The 21,286-nt window shown below is 39.8% G+C and overlaps 1 protein-coding gene across 1 annotated transcript in view; it reads right to left on the bottom strand.

Annotated features, from left to right (window-relative positions):
• Positions 1-472: 472 nt before the first annotated feature.
• Positions 473-21,286, bottom strand: part of MDFIC2 (MyoD family inhibitor domain containing 2) — a 99,957-nt gene continuing 79,143 nt past the window's right edge. The window contains exons 4-5 of the mRNA XM_060023788.1: positions 13,371-13,592; positions 473-732 (exon numbers count right to left, since the gene is read on the bottom strand). Of these exons, the coding sequence (XP_059879771.1) occupies positions 473-732; positions 13,371-13,592 (482 nt within the window). The remainder of the gene's footprint in view (positions 733-13,370; positions 13,593-21,286) is intronic.

Raw genomic sequence — 21,286 nt, forward strand, 5'->3', positions numbered from 1 at the left:
GCAATGCATTATTAATAATAACCAACAATGCATAATGTTTATACATGAGTCCATTAGAAGGACAAGCTAATGTATGTCAGTTCTAAAAGAATGTGCTAATTTGTCCTGAATTTGTGAATGAAGTTGAATCCATGATGCAAGCCAGTGAGTGCAATAACAGAATGGCTTCACATGCTGTTTTACAGTTAAGAAACATCTTGTACCTATGGCATTTAAGAGGTATTTAAGATTTGTTCATCACATGTGATCAAGATCTGATTTTTCAGTGAGCCATGCGGTTGGGAAATTTGGAATAAGGCCATTGAGTTGACAATACTAGCTTTTTCCCAGACAGGTGCAGAATAAAATGGTCTGGAGCATCCAAGAAATGTATACAGTCCTTACATTTCAGCGCATAGAAATCACAGTCTCATTGTAATGGAGTTTCCCCCGGGGGCCAAAGGGTCTGCCGGGATGTGGTTCCTTTGTCGCGCTAGTGGTAACAGATTTCTGAAATCTCCATGGCCAGCTCCAGACACTCACTGGTCTCCTGGCAAGATTCCAAGAGGCTGCAGTCTATGTCACAGTTGCAGTTGCAGTCATTCCGGGAGTGGCTTTCATCTGAGGTGTGGCGATACCTGTGAGAGGGGCAGCACAAACTGGTACACACCGTTTCACACGTATCCGGGAGCATCAGGAGACAATCCAAAAACTGGCAAAACAGACAGGTGAGGATGAGGGAGGCACAGTCCTCTGTTTAAAGAAGAAGAAAGACAATTACAGGTGGCCCCTCTGGGGGCGCATATGAAGAGGAGGCATGTGCAGTGGTGTGCTTGATAACTTTATAGCCCGCTCTTAATTATTTATCCGTATTAGGGGCGATGTACACCAGTTATCCTCTCAAGCTCCCCCTCCCCCATCCACTCTACTTAATTAATTGCTTCATTAACTTCCTGAGCATTTCCTATTGATTCCACGTAATCTGGTTATTTAAAGTGCTGTCACTTTTCTAAACTCCTTTATTTACGTTGCCTGCAGAGGTGCTGGGAAGCCGCACAATTAGCTGCCTATCTGGAAACCTTGCAGTGGTCTGAAAAACAGTCCTCCCCAAGTGCAGGGAGCTTGCAGCAGCAATTAGATCTGGGGACAATGAGCGATCATACACATTTCTGGCTTCTCGTCACAAGGCTTTCTTATTTGTTTGATGTGGACTCCAGTAAATCTGTAACACCCATATTCAAATGTGAGTGAAAAGCACATTTCAAAACCTAACATAAATGACTCTTTAAATAATCATAGTTGTTTCAGGTTGTCTTTTATTTTTAATCCCTGTCTTCTTTTTCCTCCATTTATGTAAAGCCTTGATTTTATATCAACTTAAATGAAATATGTCATCGTGTACACCTAAAATGGTATAAATCTTATCAATCCTCTTTAAGAAAATTGGTTTAAAAATTTACTATGCAGACTTGTAAAAGTGTGAAAAGTATCTCTAAGGCATTGAAGGTAATTGGTAATTCTAGCCAAACAGCTGTGATGGGTTATAGATTATTGTATTTTTTGTTTCCATAAAGGGAATTAGTTAGAAGATGTAGCAGTTCTCTTGTTAAAATTATAACTTCTTAACATCTTCCTTCCTTCCTCCCTCCCTCCCTTCCTTCCTTTCTTTTTTTTAACATCTTTATTGGAGTATAATTGCTTTACATTGTGATGTTAGTTTCTGCTTTATAACAAAGTGAATCAGCTATACATATACATATATCCCCATATCCCCTCCCTTTTTCGTCTCCCTCCCACCCTCCCTATCCCACCCCTCTAGGTGGTCACAAAGCACCGAGCTGATCTCCCTGTGCCATGTGTCTACTTCCCACTAGCTATCTATTTTACATTTGGTAGTGTATACATGTCCATGCCACTCTCTCACTTCGTCCCAGCTTACCCTTCCCCCTCCCTGTGGCCTCAAATCCATTCTGTACATCTGTGTCTTTATTCCTCTCCTGCCCCTAGGTTCTTCAGGACTATATTTTTTTCCTTTTAGATTCCATATATATGTGTTACCATACAGTATTTGTTTTTCTCCTTCTGACTTACTTCACTCTGTATGACAGATTCTAGGTCCATCCACCTAACTACAAATAACTCAATTTGGTTTCTTTTCACAGCTGAGTAATATTCCATTGTATATATGTGCCACATCTTCTTTATCCATTCATCTGTCGATGGACACTTAGGTTGCTTCCACGTCCTGTCTATTGTAAATAGCGCTGCAATGAACATTGTGGTACGTGACGCTTTTTTTTTTTTTTCCCCCCGGTATGCGGGCCTCTCACTGTTGTGGCCTCTTCCGTTGCGGAGCACAGGCTCCGGACGCACAGGCTCAGCGGCCATGGCTCACAGGCTTAGCCGCTCTGCGGCATGTGGGATCTTCCCGGACCGGGGCACGAACCCATGTCCCCTGCATCGGCAGGTGGACTCTCAACCACTGCGCCACCAGGGAAGCCCACGTGACGCTTTTTGAATTACGGTTTCCTCAGGGTATATGCCCAATAGTGGGATTGCTGGGTCGTATGGTAATTCTATTTTTAGTTTTTTAGGGAGCCTCCATACTCTTCTCCATAGTGGCTGCACCAATTTACATTCCCACCAACAGTGCAAGAGGGTTCCCTTTCCTCCACACCCTCTTCAGCATTTATCGTTTGTAGACCTTTCGACGATGGCCATTCTGACTGGTGTGAGGTGATACCTCATTGTAGTTTAGATTTGCATTTCTCTAATGATTAGTAATGTTGAGCATCCTTTCATGTGTTTGTTGGCAATCTGTATATCTTCTTTGGAGAAATGTCTATTTAGGTCTTCTGCCCATTTCTGGATTGGGCTGTTTGTTTTTATGATATTGAGCTGTATGAGCTGCTTGTATATTTTGGAGATTAATCCTTGTCAGTTGCTTCATTTGCAAATATTTTCTCCCATACTGAGGGTTGTCTTTTGGTCTTGTTTATAGTTTCCTTTGCTGTGCAAAAGCTTTGAAGTTTCATTAGGTCCCATTAGTTTATTTTTGTTTTTATTTCCATTTCTCTAGGAGGTGGGTCAAAAAGGATCTTGCTGTGATTAATGTCATAGAGTGTTCTGCTTATGCTTTCCTCTAGGAATTTGATAGTGTCTGGCCTTACATTTAGGTCGTTAATCCATTTTGAGTTTATTTTTGTGTATGGTGTTAGGGAGTTTTCTAATTTCATTCTTTTACATGTAGCTGTCCAGTTTTTCCAGCACCACTTATTGAAGACGCTGTCTTGTATATTCTTGCCTCCTTTATCAAAGATAAGGTGACCGGGCTTCCCTGGTGGCGCAGTGGTTGAGAGTCCGCCTGCCGATGCAGGGGACGTGGGTTCATGGCCCAGTCCGGGAACATCCCACATGCCACTGAGTGGCTGGGCCCATGAGCTATGGCCGCTGAGCCTGCGCGTCTGGAGCCTGTGCTCCGCAATGGGAGAGGCCACAGCAGTGAAAGGCTCGCGTACCGCAAAAAAATAAAAATAAAAAAATAAAAGATAAGGTGACCATAGGTGTGTGGGTTTCTCTCTGGGCTTTCTATCCTGTTGCATTGATCTATACTTCTGTTTTTGTGCCAGTACCATACTGTCTTGATTACTGTAGCTTTCTAGTATAGTCTGAAGTCAGGGAGCCTGATTCCTCCAGCTCCATTTTTCTTTCTCAAGATTGCTTTAGCTATTAGAGGCCTTTTGTGTTTCCATACAAATTGTGAAATTTTTTGTTCTAGTTCTGTGAAAAATGCCATTGGTAGTTTGATAGGGATTGCATTGAATCTGTAGATTGCTTTGGGTAGTAGAGTCATTTTCACAATGTTGATTCTTCCAATCCAAGAACATGGTGTATCTCTCCGTTTGTATCATCTTTAATTTCTTTCATCAGTGTCTTATAGTTTTCTGCATACAGGTGTTTTGTCTCCTTAGGTAGGTTTATTCCTAGGTATTTTATTCTTTTTGTTGCAGTGGTAAATGGGAGTGTTTCCTTAATTTCTCTTTTAGATTTTTCATCATAAGTGTATAGGAATGCAAGAGATTTTTGTGCATTAATTTTGTATCCTGCTACTTTACCAGATTCATTGATTAGCTCTAGTAGTTTTCTGGTAGCATCTTTAGGATTCTCTCTATGTGGTATCACGTCATCTGCAAAAAGTGACACTTTTACTACTTCTTTTCTGATTTGGATTCCTTTTATTTCCTTTTCTTCTCTGATTGCTGTGGCTAAAACTTCCAAAACTATGTTGAATAACAGTGGTGAGATTGGGCAAACTTGTCTTGTTCCTGATCTTAGTGGAAATGGTTTCAGTTTATCACCATTGAGAACGATGTTGGCTGTGGGTTTGTCATATATGGCCTTTATTATTATGTTGAGGTAAGTTCCCTCTATGCCTACTTTCTGGAGAGTTTTTTTTTTTTTTTTTTAAACATCTTTATTGGGGTATAATTGCTTTACAAGGGTGTGTTAGTTTCTGGAGAGTTTTTATCATAAGTGGGTGTTGAAGTTTGTCAGAAGCTTTTTCTGCATCTGTTGAGACGATCCTATGGTTTTTCTCCTTCAGTTTGTTAATATGATGTATCACATTGATTGATTTGCATTTACTGAAGAATCCTTGCATTCTGGGATAAACCCCACTTGATCATGGTGTTTGATCCTTTTAATGTGCTGCTGGATTCTGTTTGCTAGTTTCTGTTTCCTTCCTTTCTTTTTCTTTCCTTCCCTTCCTCCCTCCCTCCTTTCTTTCTTTCTCTCCCTCCCTCCCTCCCTCCCTTCCTTCCTTCCTTGCTTCCTTCCTTCCTTTCTTCCTTTTTTTAGTTAAGAAAGTCTCAACAACATGTGAGGGTTTTGAAAAAGGGTAGGTAAGTGTTCATGTGATACAGCATCTAATTAATTAAAATCAGCATCCTGAAGACTTGATGGTTGAAAGTAACATTCTAGCATGAATTGGAGAAAAATTCATTCCTCCTGATGGGCTTATCAATCAATTAACATTAGACTTTTTGTAATCTATTTTTCCCCCATTAAGAATGTTAATAACCTTTGGTTTTCAGACTTCATTTGACTGTAACTGTACAAGCCTGCAGGAGAGATTTCGCTCTTTGCCTCACCTGTCAGAGTGATCTAAGTGTTCCTAGAGCTCCCTTCATTGAATTCAAACAATGTTTTCCAGAAAACTTTTTTCTTTTCTTATTCTTATACTTCTTAGTGTTTAAGAGAAGGGAGAGCATGGAAACTTGCTCTGAAAGGGAACAAATATTTTAAAGAAAACCATTCTTATTTCTTTTAAAAACATCTATAAAGGTCTAAAGTGAGTTCTGCATATAGGTAAACGGAAATCTCCCTTCATCCCTGTGTTCCTTCCCCTCCCCCTGCCTCTCACCGTCCATTTCTTTCTTCCCCATAAGACAGTGGTAAAGAACCACACCATGACTTTTATGACCACTTGAATTGCCATATATTGTTGCAGGTGCTGTGGCCATTACTCAATATTTGTAGTTTAGGTGGACTATTCCATAGTATGTCTGTGGTGTGTGTACTCATCTCTTTGCCAGACTGGGAGTATTTTTGTTCACTCAGAGCCAGTTTCTAGCATGTGGCCAACTCACCCGTAACTCATAAGTCACTATAAATCTCCCGCAGAAATTCAGGAGTGAGTGAGTGCCGTACATAGACGCTATTCTGCGTATGCATTTCTGAAGAGGGCGTGTTGGTGGTCAAAGATTTCAGGCATAAAACCTCGTCACGTTTTTTGCAATTCCAAGACTGCTGCTATAGCAGCCCCTGGCAAAGAAGAAGTTCTCAGAAGAAAATATTCCAAGCAAATGCTCCCTGATCTTTTAGGCTAGAGACTCAAGTCCATGACCATATACAAATGATTTTCCCACTAGGTCCTGTCTTTTGTAGGTGCGAGACTGAAAGTTTGGCTTGGAAGTAAGTCGGGTTGGGTGTAGGGTGTTCTGTGGGGATGGGAGCTGGTGTTTCCTATCAGAGTGTGAAAACCTGTTCGTAAAATGACCTTATAATTTCCTGTGGGCGTATAACCGTTTGGTTCAAATCCTCTTGCCAACGTCTCCTCAAATTGGCAGACTCCAGAGGTCTCCGCTTCTGATGTATACTATAGATTTTATTTATAAAAAAATATATGTTGGCCTAATCCTTTGGTCAAGTTGGCATTTGTTTCCTTCCATCTCTCTATTTTGCACTTGAGAATAGAGCCCATTTTTTTCTGTTTATAAGTCAGTCCTTTTTATTTGGTTGTAAAGGGCAGAGCCTCTTGCCTAGAGAAACACGGCAACATTAATGAATTGAAAACAGATTTTTTCCCCACTTTCAAGTGTGTTCCACAGTGTTCCTAAAAGACATATTTAATAATTATACACGAGCAGGCAGACCTGTTTTGCATATGGCCAGTTTATGTTTGCACAAAGGTAGCGTAAGCAGTTCAGAGGAAAATTGAAAATGGCACTGTTTGAAAAGAGAGTTGGACTTTCCGTTCTCCTGAATGGGTATATTTTCCTTTGCCTGCAGTATTCCTTGGGACTTTAATGTTTAATAAACTTGATGTTCAGAGTCATAGCCTATGATTAGTTCTCCTCTCGGCCCATCCAAAACATCATCCCTGCATCCTGCTGCCTGCTTCCCATCTCTTCTGCTCTGTGCTCAGAACATCTCACACTTACCAAGGCCGCATTACATCATGGGTGTCCCTCTTTCCCGCATCCCACAAACCTGTCTCTTCCCTCGTTTTCTCTTGTGAATGGCTCCCGAACACGCAGATGAATTGGCACAAATCTGGGACTCATTCTTGTCATTTTCCCTTTCCTCATCATACCCTTCCCAGCCAGTTCTTTCCTGAGTTCTGCTGATTCTCTCTCAAATTCCTATTTGAAACCCATCAGCCTCTATCCACCATCCTAGCTGTAGCCACCATCAGCCATCATCAGGTCAACAGAAACAGCCTCCTGTTCTGACACTGCTTCCACATGAGCCCACCTCAAATTCATCAGCCCCTGTGATACTGTCAATCATTAATTAGAACATCTCACTCTCCCTTTAGAGTCAAGTCCTAAATCCTTGGCATAGCCTGCAAGCTCCTGTGTGACCAGATTCCTGCCTATTTCTCTCCCTTCCAGTTCTAGTGTCCTCCTTACTCACTGCACTCCAGCCACACTGGTTAAATTTCAGTTCCTGGGATGCACCTAGCTCAGGGCCTTTGTACATGCTCTGTCTCTGGCCTGTGTTGCACACTTTCCCCTCACAACTTTACCTAACTCGTACTCAACCTTTGGGTCTTTAGCTTAAAACACCTTCCCTGTAAATCACATCCTTGCAGAAACTCTCATAGCACCCTGCTTTGTTGTTTTCTTCATAGCACTGACCACAGGATAGTATACTAATTAGTTTATTGATTAGTTCCCCCCCTACTAAAACCTAAGTCACAAGAATGGCTTATCTCTTGTTGAATGAATGAATAAATGAACAATAAGAGATAAACAACATGGTCCCCACTTTTTAGATGTAAGGACTAAGGCATAGGGATTGTCACTGACTGTCCTAAAACTTTCACCTGTATGGTGGTGGAGCAAGGAATTAATCTAACTCTGGATCCAAAATCTGTGCTCTCTCTCTCATTGTTAGATGTGTCAGCTGGTTCGTGGAAAGCAAATTTGCAGTCCTGTACACTTTACAAACATCTCACATGGGTCTTGAGATAACTCTCAATTGAGTACTACTACTGTTCTATAGATGAGGAAACTGTGACTCAGAGAATTTAAGAAATACAGGAAGTGGTGGGGCTGTCATGTGAACCTAGATTGTCTCCTCCAGAGCCCTTAAGTCTGAAGCTGACCTGCCCTTCATAACACACACGCTTTCTTCTGTCATCTTCAAGCCTGGCACCAGATGCTCTAGGCCTCCTGGTGACCTGCTCTGCCTTCCATTCCCCTCTCACCCTACTCCCCTCTGTATTCACAAGACTGGTAAGGTGTGTTTTGCAGGTTCTGCCAGGTGGCTTCTGGCTAGCTCCAGCCAATAGGAGGCAGCTATAGGAAATGGGAGGGTGGGAGAAAGGAAAGCCTGGGGTATATCTCCTTCTTTCTCTCTGCTTTGTGTCTTCCCTTTGGTTTTATCTTTTTCCGAATGCCCTTCTCTTTGTGACTTCTGCTAATGCCACTTACTAGTGGTCTGTCTAGTAATAGTTAGTTGCTAGTGGCCAATGAGCTAATGCCAGTAGTAGTGATTTACTAGTGCCCTAGAGAGACCAAGGGAGGAGGTGGCAGAGCTTTCCTGTTGTCGGTAATTTTCTCACGTAGCTTTTCACCTCTCCCTATACCTTTGTAACACATTCCCAAGTATTAAATTTCTTTTATTGGACTACCTGGCATCATGGCATAGGCTCTAGTTGCTGCTGTCATAGTACCCATCTCATTTCCTACTTCTTCCTTCGTTAAACCTGGATTAAAGGAGGTTTAAGATGTATCCAAGACCTGCAGGCCATTCAGCTGGAAGTGGTATTTGCCTTTGAGCAAGAAGCCATGATAAAAACCCTCTCTGAAGTTGGTTCCATTTCCTCTTTACACCGCTAGGGTACATTGAGGATGTGGAGGCTATAATATGCTAAGTGATATCCTCACGCCCCTGAAGGACTACTGCAGCTTCTAAAGGTGCTAAATGTTAACTGGATAGTGGCTACTTATATAGTGTTTGTCTTTCTCTGTCTGATTTACTTCACTAAGCAGAATATTCTCTAGGATAATCCATGCTGCTGCAAGTGGAAGTATTTCATTCTTTTTTATGGCTGAGTAGTATTCCCTTGTATATGTATACCACATCTTAATGTGGTTACCAAAGGGGTGATGGAAGGGGGCCACAAATTAGAGGTATGGGCTTCACAGATACAAACTACTATGTATAAAATAGATAAGCAACAAGAATATACTGTACAGCATAGAGAATTATACCCATTAACTTGTAATAACCTATAATGGGATATAATCTACAAAAATATTGAATCACTATGCCGTACACCTGAAAGTAACACAATATTGTAAATCAAGTATACTTCAATTTAAAAAAGAACAAAAAAGAGGGTAATAAAGAGAGGAAGAATCTGCCTCATAAGAATGGATCATGTTTAATCATGGTGGAAAAGGTAACAGTGCGAAGGAGTTTCCACTCATATACCTGAGGTTGGCCCCACGTTCACGGTCCTGTAATCCCTGAGTTTGTCTTTCCAGCTTTCAGTGTTCTTGCCACCATGATTCCCCAGGATCAGGAGGAAGGAGGAACAAGAGGTAGCTGTAGCTGCCCTCTGCGGTCCCTGGCGCATTCCTCAACTCCAGAAACATGCTTCCTGCATCCTTGGGGATCATTTTCCAAAGTGGCAAGAACATGATTCTTCCAGAAGTGACCCCAGATAAACAACAGTCTCCCTTCCTCTCCCCCCAAAACAAAGTAAGAAAAAAAAGACAAGATACCCCCAGTATTCTCATACGTTAATGGTTAATGTGCTGTCCCTGAGAGAATTTGGCATAATAACAAAATTCATGACACCTGTCTCCAACTGATCACTAAAAGTTTTTGGTCAAAGAGTATCAAAATTGGGACTTCCCTGGTGGTGCAGTGATTAAGAATCCACCTGCCAATGCAGGGGACACGAGTTCGAGCCCTGGTCTGGGAAGATCCCACATGCCGCGGAGCAACTAAGCCCATGAGCCACAACTACTGAGCCTGCGCTCTAGAGCCTGTGAGCTGCAACTACTGAGCCCGCGTTCTGCAACTACTGAAGCCCGTGCACCTAGAGCCCATGCTCCGCAACAAGAGAAGCCGCCACAATGAGAAGCCTGCGCACCGCAAGGAAGAGTAGCCCCGCTCTCCGCAACTAGAGAAAGCCTGCACGCAGCAACAAAGACCCAATGCAGCCAAATAAATAAATAAATAAACCAAAAAAGTATAAAAATTGGTTCCCACTCCCCCAACATTTAGTTCTTTAAAAAAATGTAATACAGAATGGGAATAAATAAAGTGTGACTGCCTTTCTCTAGCTGGGGTATCATTCCTGATGTTATCAATTTTAATAGCTACTTAAATATGTCAAGATCCATTTAAGTTCAGACAAGCACAACTAACATTCAAGTCAGTTCTTTAGAACTAGAATGACTAGATTTGGGTGATACTTAGTAAATTTTTGCTTATGTTTTTTTCTGAGCAAATGAACTGAAATAATTATAAAATTGAAACATTTTATAAGATGACACTATTGCATTTAATTGTATGAAATTTACAGTGTAGAAAATGTAATCATTTTATTCAGTAGTCCATGGTGTAATTAAGACTGTTCTTTTGAGGTATCTTGTATTTATGATTTTCCCCTTCCACCTGGATGAGACATCTCAAATTCAAAATTATACATCAATTAGGTTTATTCTCAAGATTCTTTTTAAGGAGGCTGTTTTCTCATATCATGTGTATCCCTGGTTTTATCATCCACGGGGATGCTTTTGCAATCTGAACATAGAAGCAGAAGCAGAGACACAGATAGTGCTCTGTACTTGTTCCATTTTCTTCAGGAAAGGGACCACACAGGATGAGGCACAATTTAATAATAATGTCACAGCACATAGTGTGTGATGTGCAGTAAAGATCATTTTAAATTCCCATCAGAGTACACACCATGAACTGTGCTAATGGATGTAACACATTTTACAAAATCTGCATGTGTGAGGCTTCTCCATCCTGTTTTAAGTGGGGCAATGTATATAAATAATAGATATTAGCAATTAAGCATCCATTCCTATGCACTCATTTATATATTTGAAAATAAATTAACCACAAACTACATAAAAGTGGATGCAATCTTCTCTTTTCCCTTCTGTTTCCCCTGCTGTTCCTGAAAGATATTTCTGTATTTATCTCAGTATGAACAGTGACCCCAGCTCTCAATTTCTGCATCCTTAAATTAATTACTATCAAAATTTTCCTAAAATGCAATGAGTCTGACTTAACTCTTTATTTCCTTGATGTTTGCTATCTAGGATAATGAGAGGTTCTTAGCACTATTTGTGGGCCCTAGTCTAGGTGTTTTACTCTGTTTTTTAACCAGGTACCAAAAACTCTTACCTCAGTGGGGGGATTTTTTTTTTTTTTTTTTTGCAGTGTGAGAAATGAGGATGAGCTATTACCTGTGTTGTCAGCTTAATACTGGAATTTTCTGGGTCATAATAGCCTCTGTCCAGGGCCTAAGAAAACAGTCTAATTCAATGGTCTTCATGAATCTCCTTTGCCCTTTTGAAGAAAGAGTAGTTGGTTCTTTTCCTACATGAGGCTCCTGAGCATGTGTTGCCATTTTAATGGAGTAGTCATTTTGGTCTTCCCTGAGAATACAAGGGTTCAGGTATCATGCTAGCTGCACTGGTCCTTCTCATTCTGCCAAGATACCTGATAAGACAGATCAGAGTGGTTCCGGAGGGGCACTCTCCTGTATTGTGTGGATACATATAGTGGTAATTCGTAATTCTGGGATCATTACAACCAAGGTCCATTACAAGTAAAAATCCATGCATCCCTTACATGATCTGATAAAATTCTCTATTGTCAAAATGTAGAGAACTCTCCTCTGTTGCCTGTTTTCTTTTCTTTTCTTTTTTTTTGCAGTACGCGGGCCTCTCACTGTTGTGGCCTCTCCCGTTGCGGAGCACAGGCTCTGGATGCGCAGGCTCAGCGGCCATGGCTCACGGGCCCAGCCGCTCCGTGGCATGTGGGATCTTCCCGGACCGGGGCACGAACCCGTGTCCCCTGTATCGGCAGGCGGACTCTCAACCACTGCGCCACCAGGGAAGCCCTTGCCTGTTTTCTTGATTAGCATCAAGCTCTAACAAAACCAGAAGCTTGGACATCATCTTGGACTCAAGGTCATACCTGGCAGCCTATTGGCCAAAGTTAGCCGAAAGCTGTGTATTGTTGGGAGTGTCTGGGGCTTCATAGAAGAAATAGAACTATTGCCAACACTTAAAAATTGGGAGATTTCCTGTAACACTCTAGTTCTGGCAGGTCTGAACCTCTTTTTCCTTCTGGCAACAATTAGCTGGAGCTGAGTAGAGGCAGTGTTCTTCTCCTTGCCACAGTCCTCACCCATCCCTATCATACATCTGGAGGTACTTCCTTATTCTCACTGTCTCCTGGCAACTGCAGGCAATTGTGTCTTCTAGTCTAAAGCCTCCATGGCAATGTTTTCACGAGATCATATATAACGTGTGTTAGAAATCTCTCCCCTTACTTTTTAAGACCATAATCATAATAAAAGCAGAAGTCAAACATCTGTTCTGTGAGAGTTTGTCTACTGGATGTTTTACCCATGTTATTTCATTTGATCTTCAAAACACCCTATTGCGTGTTACTAGCTCCATTATAAAACTGAGTCTGAGATTTAGAGATGGTAAAAAACTTAATCCAGTGTTACAGTGAATAAATTTCAGAGCCAGGAATTAAACTGATGTGATTTCAAAGTTCCTGTTATGCAAAGTTTATTTCACTTTTTTATCTTATTTTAATAAAGTAAATATGAATTTAAATATGGACCAGAAACTGTACCTTTTTATGTTTTCCTTTGAGAAACTTCAAGGTTTCTTTAAATACAAATGTCAATATGGAACATTACACAATTCCTGAATGGTTTATGTCTCCTATGAAGGTCAGTGCAAAGTTAACATGAGTAAAATTCCGTATGTCTTGGTGTGGAGTCCATGACCTTGAACTTGACTGTGCTGATCATTTAGCATAAATTCAATTTGCAATTGGTTTTGCAAATGCAACATGCCTCTTATGTCATATATAGAGGTGGTTTGGTGTAGCTTTGCACTGATTCGAATGCCTAGGAGGTGATGTTACCTAGAGGAACCAACCCTTTTCCACAGGCTGCTGGTGTAAGCATCCTTGTATTTTGCTGCAGTCTATATTTATACTTTTCCAGCTTTGCAATGCTATTCCACCCTATCTTCTTCTCCTCTCAGCCTAGAGTCACGGGTTGAGTAGTCCCAGATGCAAGAAGAGAAAAAAATTGGCCATTTTTTAGTCTACTTCATAGCTCCATAGCAAGAATGATTTTACCTCACTCTAGCTATTTAAAACACTTTGCCTCAAACTCCCAGCTTTGAGAGCAAACAACCTGCCAAGCACCTCATAATTGCCAGGTGACCTTCACATGTGTCATTCATCAGAGTTTTCAAATTGAAGCCTTCCTGTTTAATATTCATGAAGACTTTTTTTTTTTTCTAACAGCATATATGATGGTTTTCCAGGGGCTGGGGTTTGGGGAGCTTTATTTAGAGATGGGTTGATTGTGAGAAACATACCATCAGTGTCTCTTGGATGAACTGAAGGATGAGTTTGGAGGTAGGAAAATTTCGTTTGGCATTCTTCAAGGGAGGTCAGTGATATGCTGGATTCTGACAGTTTTTTCTCACTGGGGGTTTCCTTGGCTGGTCCATCTGTGATTTTGAATTCGGATACTGAGTTTATGACGATGGTATTAATGGCTTTCTCGTCTGCCTGCTTTCCGTTTGTGAGTTGCGTATCTAGAGGAAAAAAGAAAACACACATACACAGACCCGCTTATAGTTGACGTGACCTCCCGATCCAAGAAGGGACGTTGGCAGAAAAATTCACATTCTAGGCTTTTATAAGATTAAAATCTTATTTAGAAGCATGAAGCATTATTGGACAGGATTATCTTGAATGAAAATATATGTAAGAATAAAAGTTCAGTAATTATAGAATCTTACCCATATTACAAGTTTCACCTATCACAGTAATTTGTACCACTTATTTCAGAAACACAGTGGTTTTTATAGTGATGGGTGGGGAGAATCAAGGCATTCATTCACTAGGATTAACAAAACCTCATAGAATGTTGTCAGCTTATTGTCATAATGTTTTATGGATCTCAGAAGTAGTAGAAATGTCTTAAATGCTGTTAAGTAATGTATGTGATCTCAGTCAAGTTGTTTTATTTCTTTGTGTCTACAAACCTCAGTTTCCTGCCCTGTATAAGAAAAGTGGTCACACATAACCATCCTTTAAGCCCATTTCTACGTCTGCCCTTAAAGACTCTTACTTTGCCAGTCTTTTCTCTGCCTTGCCATTTGTTAGGTGTCTATGAAGTTGATAGTCTTTGTGGCTTTGGGGGTGTACTTCTTGGGAACAGGCTTTTATTTCCATGTAACCACCTGGCAGGGAACCTAGAGCAAAGTCCTTGACTGAGATTCTGGTTTGGAGAGGCACAGAGAAGGCTGAAAAGACCTAGGTGCTTCGTGTATTTCAGAACTCCCATACTCATTTACTGGTTCCCGCAGAATAATTGAGGGTCTGTTACATAACAAGCACTGGTCTTGAAACTGGGGATTAAGTGCTGACTAAGACAGGCATGGTCCCTGGCTTTCAGAAACATCCAGACGGGGTAGTGATGCAGGCAGTGTATAGCTTACCTACACCAATTAAATCATCCTAAGATGGAGAGAAGAGTTAACAGAAGGTATTCTCAAACCTGCATCCAGGATGACACCCAGGGACTTCTTCAGACCTAAACAAGCATCAGTCCTGGTGATGTGGCAGCACTATTGGGAGATAGTGAAGATGCCTTCTAGAGAATTGCCTTTTGCATCACTAGCGCAATGCCTGATTCAGTGATGCTCACAGAGTGACTGAAATCAATAAAGCAGTTGGCAACCTGGTTTAATTTTACTGTGCTTAGGTAGCTCTGTGCAAGAAATACATTCTTGCCAAGTCCGTTTTCCTTGTCCTTCGAGAAATTGCTTCTTAGTTTGAGGTAGATGGAAATCTCTGCTTGATCCTGCCTCCTAGGACAGCGGTAGATGTGTCTACAGGGTAGAATCATCTAGGAAACCTTCTAAAAATTTAGAATTTTTTTAAAGCTCAGGCAATCCCTCCTCCCCCTCAACAGATTAGATCACATTTCCTGAGGGATTTTCAAAGCTCCCTGAGTGATTCCAACATGCAGAAAAGTTTGGGAACCACTGCCACAGGGGCCTTCTGCTTTTGAGAGTGGAGAAAGGAGAGGACAGCCACTGATACATACATCAGTGATTTTCAGAAGCTAATCACGAGGCAGTTGCTTTCCAAAGGCTCCTAACTGGCACGAGAGCTGACAGTATTGCACGCACAGTTGTCTTAGGCCATTTTTGTTGCTTTCTGAGCCTCCAAACAGCTTTGGCTTTCAACAGTGTTTAATTTTTATTCCCTACCTCTTAGGCTGCTAGCTTTAAATCTCTTGGTTGCAGAAATAGGGGTTCAGAAAAACATCTATTGTTGATAGCAGTTAATGTAATATTGAATAGATAGAATTAGTTCAACAGATTGGGAAGCTCTTGGGTTCCTTTAACCCAAGAGAGATTCACCAAATTAATGGTATAGTGATGATAACGGTGATGATGACGATGATGACAAAAATCATAGTTTATTTTTCTTGCTTGGATATCAAAGTGTCAAGTAACCAGCTTTAATCACAAATAGTCACTCAAATTATGCCTTCAGTACTTAGAGAAGCACTGATATTTGGGGCCAGGTAATTCTTTGTCACAGGGAGATTGTAGGATGTTTAGCAGCATCCCTGTCTTCTACCTGCTTGATGCCAGTAACACCAGCTGCCCTAGGACATGACAAACAAAAGGTCTGTGGATATTGCCACATTTCCTCCATGGGACAAAACCACCAATTTTGAATATCAAACCACTGCTTTATACACACACACACACACACACACACACACACACACAGCACACAGAATTGTATACCTTGTGTGTCAAGTTCTGTGTTACCACTATATACCTTATTTAATTTAAGCATCACAAAGACTCTAGGAGGTAATACTGGCAGCCTCCCAGGACAGATGGGAAATGTATAAATTGGTACCCCAAGTTAACAGATGAATGAGTGTAACCAAAGCTTAGTTTATTTAGATAAGTTCCCTGAGGCTTCTTTGTTAGTAAATGGTAGAGCTGGGATTTGAACCCAGGCCGTTTGGATTCCAAAAGCTTTGCTCTCGTCCCTGTCTCTTTATATTATTCAACATTTTCTCCAATTTGTTCTTAGCTTTTATCTCTGCTTCCTCACTATTGGGACTGCACATCAGCAAAACCCTCTTCACTCTCAATCCCATGATGTGTCACCTACCTGCAATCAAGCCTTGCAAATAACGTTGCTTTACAGACATACCTAAGCAGTCTTTGCAAAGCTAAGACTACTTTCTTGCACACTTAGGGAATCCTGCCTCTTTAGTTACAGCTGCTGTATCCCGTACATCAAAGAGCATTTCAGGAAGCGTTGATAGATAAGAAAACCTTGATGAGTATAGAGATTACAGCAGCTATTTACTACAGAATTAATTGACAATCAGCTCAAATTATCACACGTAGTCAGGCTGCATGTAATGTAAATTGCTTTTGCACAAAGTAATTCAGTAACAAAAAAAAAGTTGGATAGAGGTTACTGGAATATAAGAACATGCGGAGAATACAGTATACAGCCAAGTGGTATATGATTCTCTTTTTAATTTCTCGACACTTTTAAGTATAGCATTTTGAATCTAAGTGGTGTGCTACATTAAGCAACCATTTGGAGACACTGGGCTTGTACTGAGAGAATTTTATGGAGAAGTTAAACTGCCATTCATAAAGTTATTTTAATTCTATAATCTCTGTTTATATTTTTATTTTTTTTTCATTCCCCACTGGGAACTATCTGTTACTCATTAGAAAATCATCTGACAAACACACATTTCAGAACCCAGTCTGTTCAACCCAGAATTCTGACATCTGAAATGAGTCACAATTTTTGGGTGAATGTTACTGACATCTTCCATCTTTTATAGATGGAATGCTAACAGTAATTTCCCCAGATTCCTTCTTTTGTGGTGTTATTTGACTTTGTACCCGAAGTATTATAAAGTAGCATAAGCTAAAAGGAGAAACACATAAAAAGTGGTATCACATCTTCTGCAGAGAAAACTATTTTGGAATTAAATAAGGAACTCGTGAAACTAAATTTGGGATGTTATACATAGTTCTTGACATTAACTTAGAGAAAATAATTTTTTTCAACAGGAAAAAATCACCAAAATTAGGACAAAAATTAGAAGTTCAACTGTATTTCTTGGGAAAGAAAGTGTGTACTGAAAGTCAGGGAAATAGAAAATTTCTCTTTGGGCTAGAAGTAATTGCAGAAGCAATGGGCATAAACTTAAGTAACAAAGACGACAGACAGTAAATTAATTTTTTATTACCACTGAGCAAATGTTATTAATTTAATTCAGTTAACATTTATTGAGTGCCCACATGCAGTGGATGAATCAATGTGACAGGAGCTGTTAATTTATTTACTTTAAGTCATTAATGAAACATTTTAATGATTTTCATTTTTGCTCACTAAGTGTGACTTTAGAATTTTTGCATTGGTGCATCTTCTGAGTCTCTATATATATGAATTCAAATCATGAATAAGTAACATCTCTTCTCCCCCCACCCCCACCCCCCACCCCCCACCCCCCCCCTCCTCCCATCCTATTCTTGTTTTCCCCCTCCCTTCCCTTCCCATTTCTCTGTCTGGGTTTACTTCTTTGACCTTTCCTATCTTGATTATTGGTTTCTTTTTCCCCTCCCATTCCTTCAATGTAGTTTTTTCTCAAACTTTGTTCTCTTGGCTCCTTTCTTTGTTCCTTGGTCTTAAAGTCTGTATTCGTTCACACTCACAACTTATTTTCTTTGTGCACTTGGGCCCCAAATCTCTATGCAGTTAGCCAGCCAGCCACAAAAGCTATGTGTCTAGCTGTACTAGGTGCTTGGGAATTCAAAGACTAAGAGCAAATAGTCCTCAAGAGACCCAGAGTCATCACAAATTGCAGTCTCAAACTTGCAACTGACTATTGGATGTTTTATTTGAATTACTGGCCAAATCCTTACAATTACTGTGTCTCTTTCTATTGGCCCCTCATTCTCCTCCCCAAACTTGGTAATCCTGGATATCCTTGGAGAATTCACAGTTCGATTTCTTTTCATAGTATTGTCATTTTGCCAGTTTCATGAGCTTAAAAATATTCGATTTGCCCCATCTCTCCGTTCAATGACCTTTCAGTTTTTCTTTCTTACTCCTTCTAAATATCTCACAAGTCCATCTCTGGTTTTTCATTTGAAATACTACCACTCAGGTTTAATCTTCTGTGCCCTCAAATCTGGACTCCAAGGCATACCTCAGAGATACTGTTGGTTCTGTTGCAGATGGCCACAATAAAGGAAATACTGCGATAAAGCAAGTCACACGAATTTTTTGCTCTCCCAGTGCATATAAAAGTTCTGTTTACACTATAGTGTAGTCTACTAAGTGTGCAACAGCGTTGTGTCTAAAAACACAAGGTACATACGTTACTTAAAAATGCTTCACTGCTGAAAAATGCTAACCGTCAGTGAGTTGTTGTCTTTTTGCCATAGTCATAGCAAAGATCATTGATCCCAGATCACCATGACAAATACAGTAATAATGAAAAAGTTGGAAATATTGTGAGAATTATCAAAATGTGGCACAGAGACACGAAGTGAGAAAATGCCGTTGGAAGAAATGACTCTGATAGACTTGTTTGATGCAGGGTTGCCACAAACCATCAAGTTATAAAAAACACAGTATCTGTGAAGCACTATACAGCAAAGCACAATGAAACAAGGTCAGCCTGTGTTTCAGTAATCATTGATCTCAACTATAATAACAACTCTCCTAAGACATCTTACTCACTGTCATCAAAATGATGTCGTGAGCAGTACTCTTCTGGTCATATTACTCATGAAAAAGCAAAACGAAACAAAGCAGACGCACATCATGCATACACACAAGATGTCAGCAGCTCTTTCTTTCCCATTCTCTTATTCTCAGTTAACTTATCCATTTCTACCGACAAATTGCCTTTGACAAAAGTTGCTTGTTGTTAAGTTTTTCTTGTGAACGCTAAACTCCAGAAGCCTCTATGAAAATTATTAGATAAGTTGTTAAGGCAGGGTGATTTTAATTTTAATTCTAGACCAAAATGTTTAAGGTGAGTGTGTATTTCAAATGTTTGGACCATTTTTAAAGCTGTAGTGGTGAATTATATTTTCCTTTGGATTTAAACTATAGTCTAGCTTAGAATTCAGTACTGTGATAATCCGTGGTTGAAATCAGATCAAAACAGACAAGTGACATTTCAAAGTGTAAGCTACTAAACCATTAATAAGTAAGTATGGTTAGTAAGCTGACACGGTAGAGATAAAAAAAGTTCTTTCCTTTGTATGGAAAGTTTTTAAAGTTCACACAAATGTCAGAAATGATATTTTGTTGTTATTGTTAGACTATATGGACTTTCTTCTCCACAGCTTGGTAGGTAATGACACAATACACAAAGTAGAGAAAAGCATACAACATGATCACACATGATGAAAATTATTAGAACGAGCTAGAATCATTTTCTGTATGTATAGAGCATTATTTTTCTTACATTGAGTTAAATTTGAGATTTGATAGTATGGCTAAAGACAGAACAAAATGAGGACGATGAGGGTTCCCTAGTAGTCACAAAAGCATAATAAAAGGTAACTGATACTCAAAGAAGGTGTTTTTTTTTTTTTTTTTTGAAAAAACCCACATTTTCTTTTTTGGAAGCTGAGTGGGGTAATTTTCTCAAGGTGAGCGTTGAAGGTGGTTTTCTCAAGGTGAGCGTTGAAGGCCCCCTAAAATGTTCTCACCTTTTGAAATGAATGGCAGTAAGTAATTCATGGAGCACTCCTTTGTTATATCCTGTTAGTTAGACTGAACAAAAACTCTTGGGTTCATTACATCTATTTTTTGATGGGGGAAGGATAAATGAACTAAGAATATTATACTGGACCTTCTTTTTCTTTAATTTTTCAAATGCCAGCTCTGGTTAGATGTCTTTTAAAGACATTCAGGTTTTTAGTTTGTTTGTTTTGTTTTTTAAGACATTCAGGTTAAAGCAGCAGTTTTACATATCATTGTTTTGCTTTGTCTTCTGCAGCACTTCAATTGAAACTCTGCTTCAAAAAACATTAGGTAAAATGTTTATCAAGGGCCGTGACAAGAGGACATTTTAAGCCTTTTCAGTCAGCCTTAGTAAATCTTGTTTTTTAGAGAGAGAAAAAGCAAAAGAATATTATTCCTCCACATGTCATAGCAATGAGTGTTCAAGGTAAAAAGGATTCATGGAGAAGAAGGTTCTAAGAGAAAGTTGAACGTGGCCCCCTCCTCAGGCTTCCCTGATACCTGCAAAGCAACTTCAGTCTTTTGGGGCCGAAGTGGGATTTTTGGCCTAATATTTCTAGATAATTACCTCCGTTTTCTGCTTGCCACTATACTTTGCACCGGTAGGCTAAGTGATATACTTTTATAGCTTGATCTTAAACTTTAACAAGGAGCAATTCAGTCCTAGGAAGTGGTTGAATCTTCTTTAGACATGAAAACAGTTTGCAATTATGAGTCTCCATTTCATTTTCATGCAGTTAGCTTCAGTTTAACGTTAGTATAAAGTGTCTCAAGAAGCAGAGATTATGTTATCTTAGGAAAACAATAATTGGTTAGCAGTTTTTATAGCTTGATGCACTTGGATTAGTAATAGGTTAAGAGCTTTGAAAAAATAAATGAAGCCAATCAGGCTATAAACTCATGTATAATTGGTGTTGTATATAGATTTGATTTCTTTTTTTACTGTTATGTTTGAATATAAATGTTAAAAATTAAATTATAATTATTCACGATCGTCTCTATTATGTTAAAACCATCACAATCTATCATCCCAACTATTTGAATGTCACTGAAAGTCTCTTACTTGCATTATCTCATTTGACGCTCACAACAGTATTGCAAAGTATTATTATCACCATTATATGAATGAGGAAGTAGATGGAGTGTCAGAGATTTTAATGGTTTGCCCAAGATTACCCGGCTGGTAAGGGGCAGGGCTAGTACTTGAACTTATGCCTTCTAATTCCTATGACAGTCAAACTTTCACAAATTGCTTTATGGAACCAGGCACTCTGATATGAGATCAAGACACTTTTCTGAAGTATAACTCCTTTGTCCTTTCTGATTTTCCTTTCTCTAGGCTAAGCGATTTTGCTGGTGTTTGATTAGGAAGCACGTTCTGTGTTTGCTCAAAACCAGAATTCTTACAAATGATTGCATTTTCCAAACTTATCCCTCAAAGACCATTGCAAGTGTC

Source organism: Delphinus delphis, chromosome 10, assembly GCF_949987515.2.
Source record: "Delphinus delphis chromosome 10, mDelDel1.2, whole genome shotgun sequence".
NCBI classification, from domain to species: domain Eukaryota; kingdom Metazoa; phylum Chordata; class Mammalia; order Artiodactyla; family Delphinidae; genus Delphinus; species Delphinus delphis.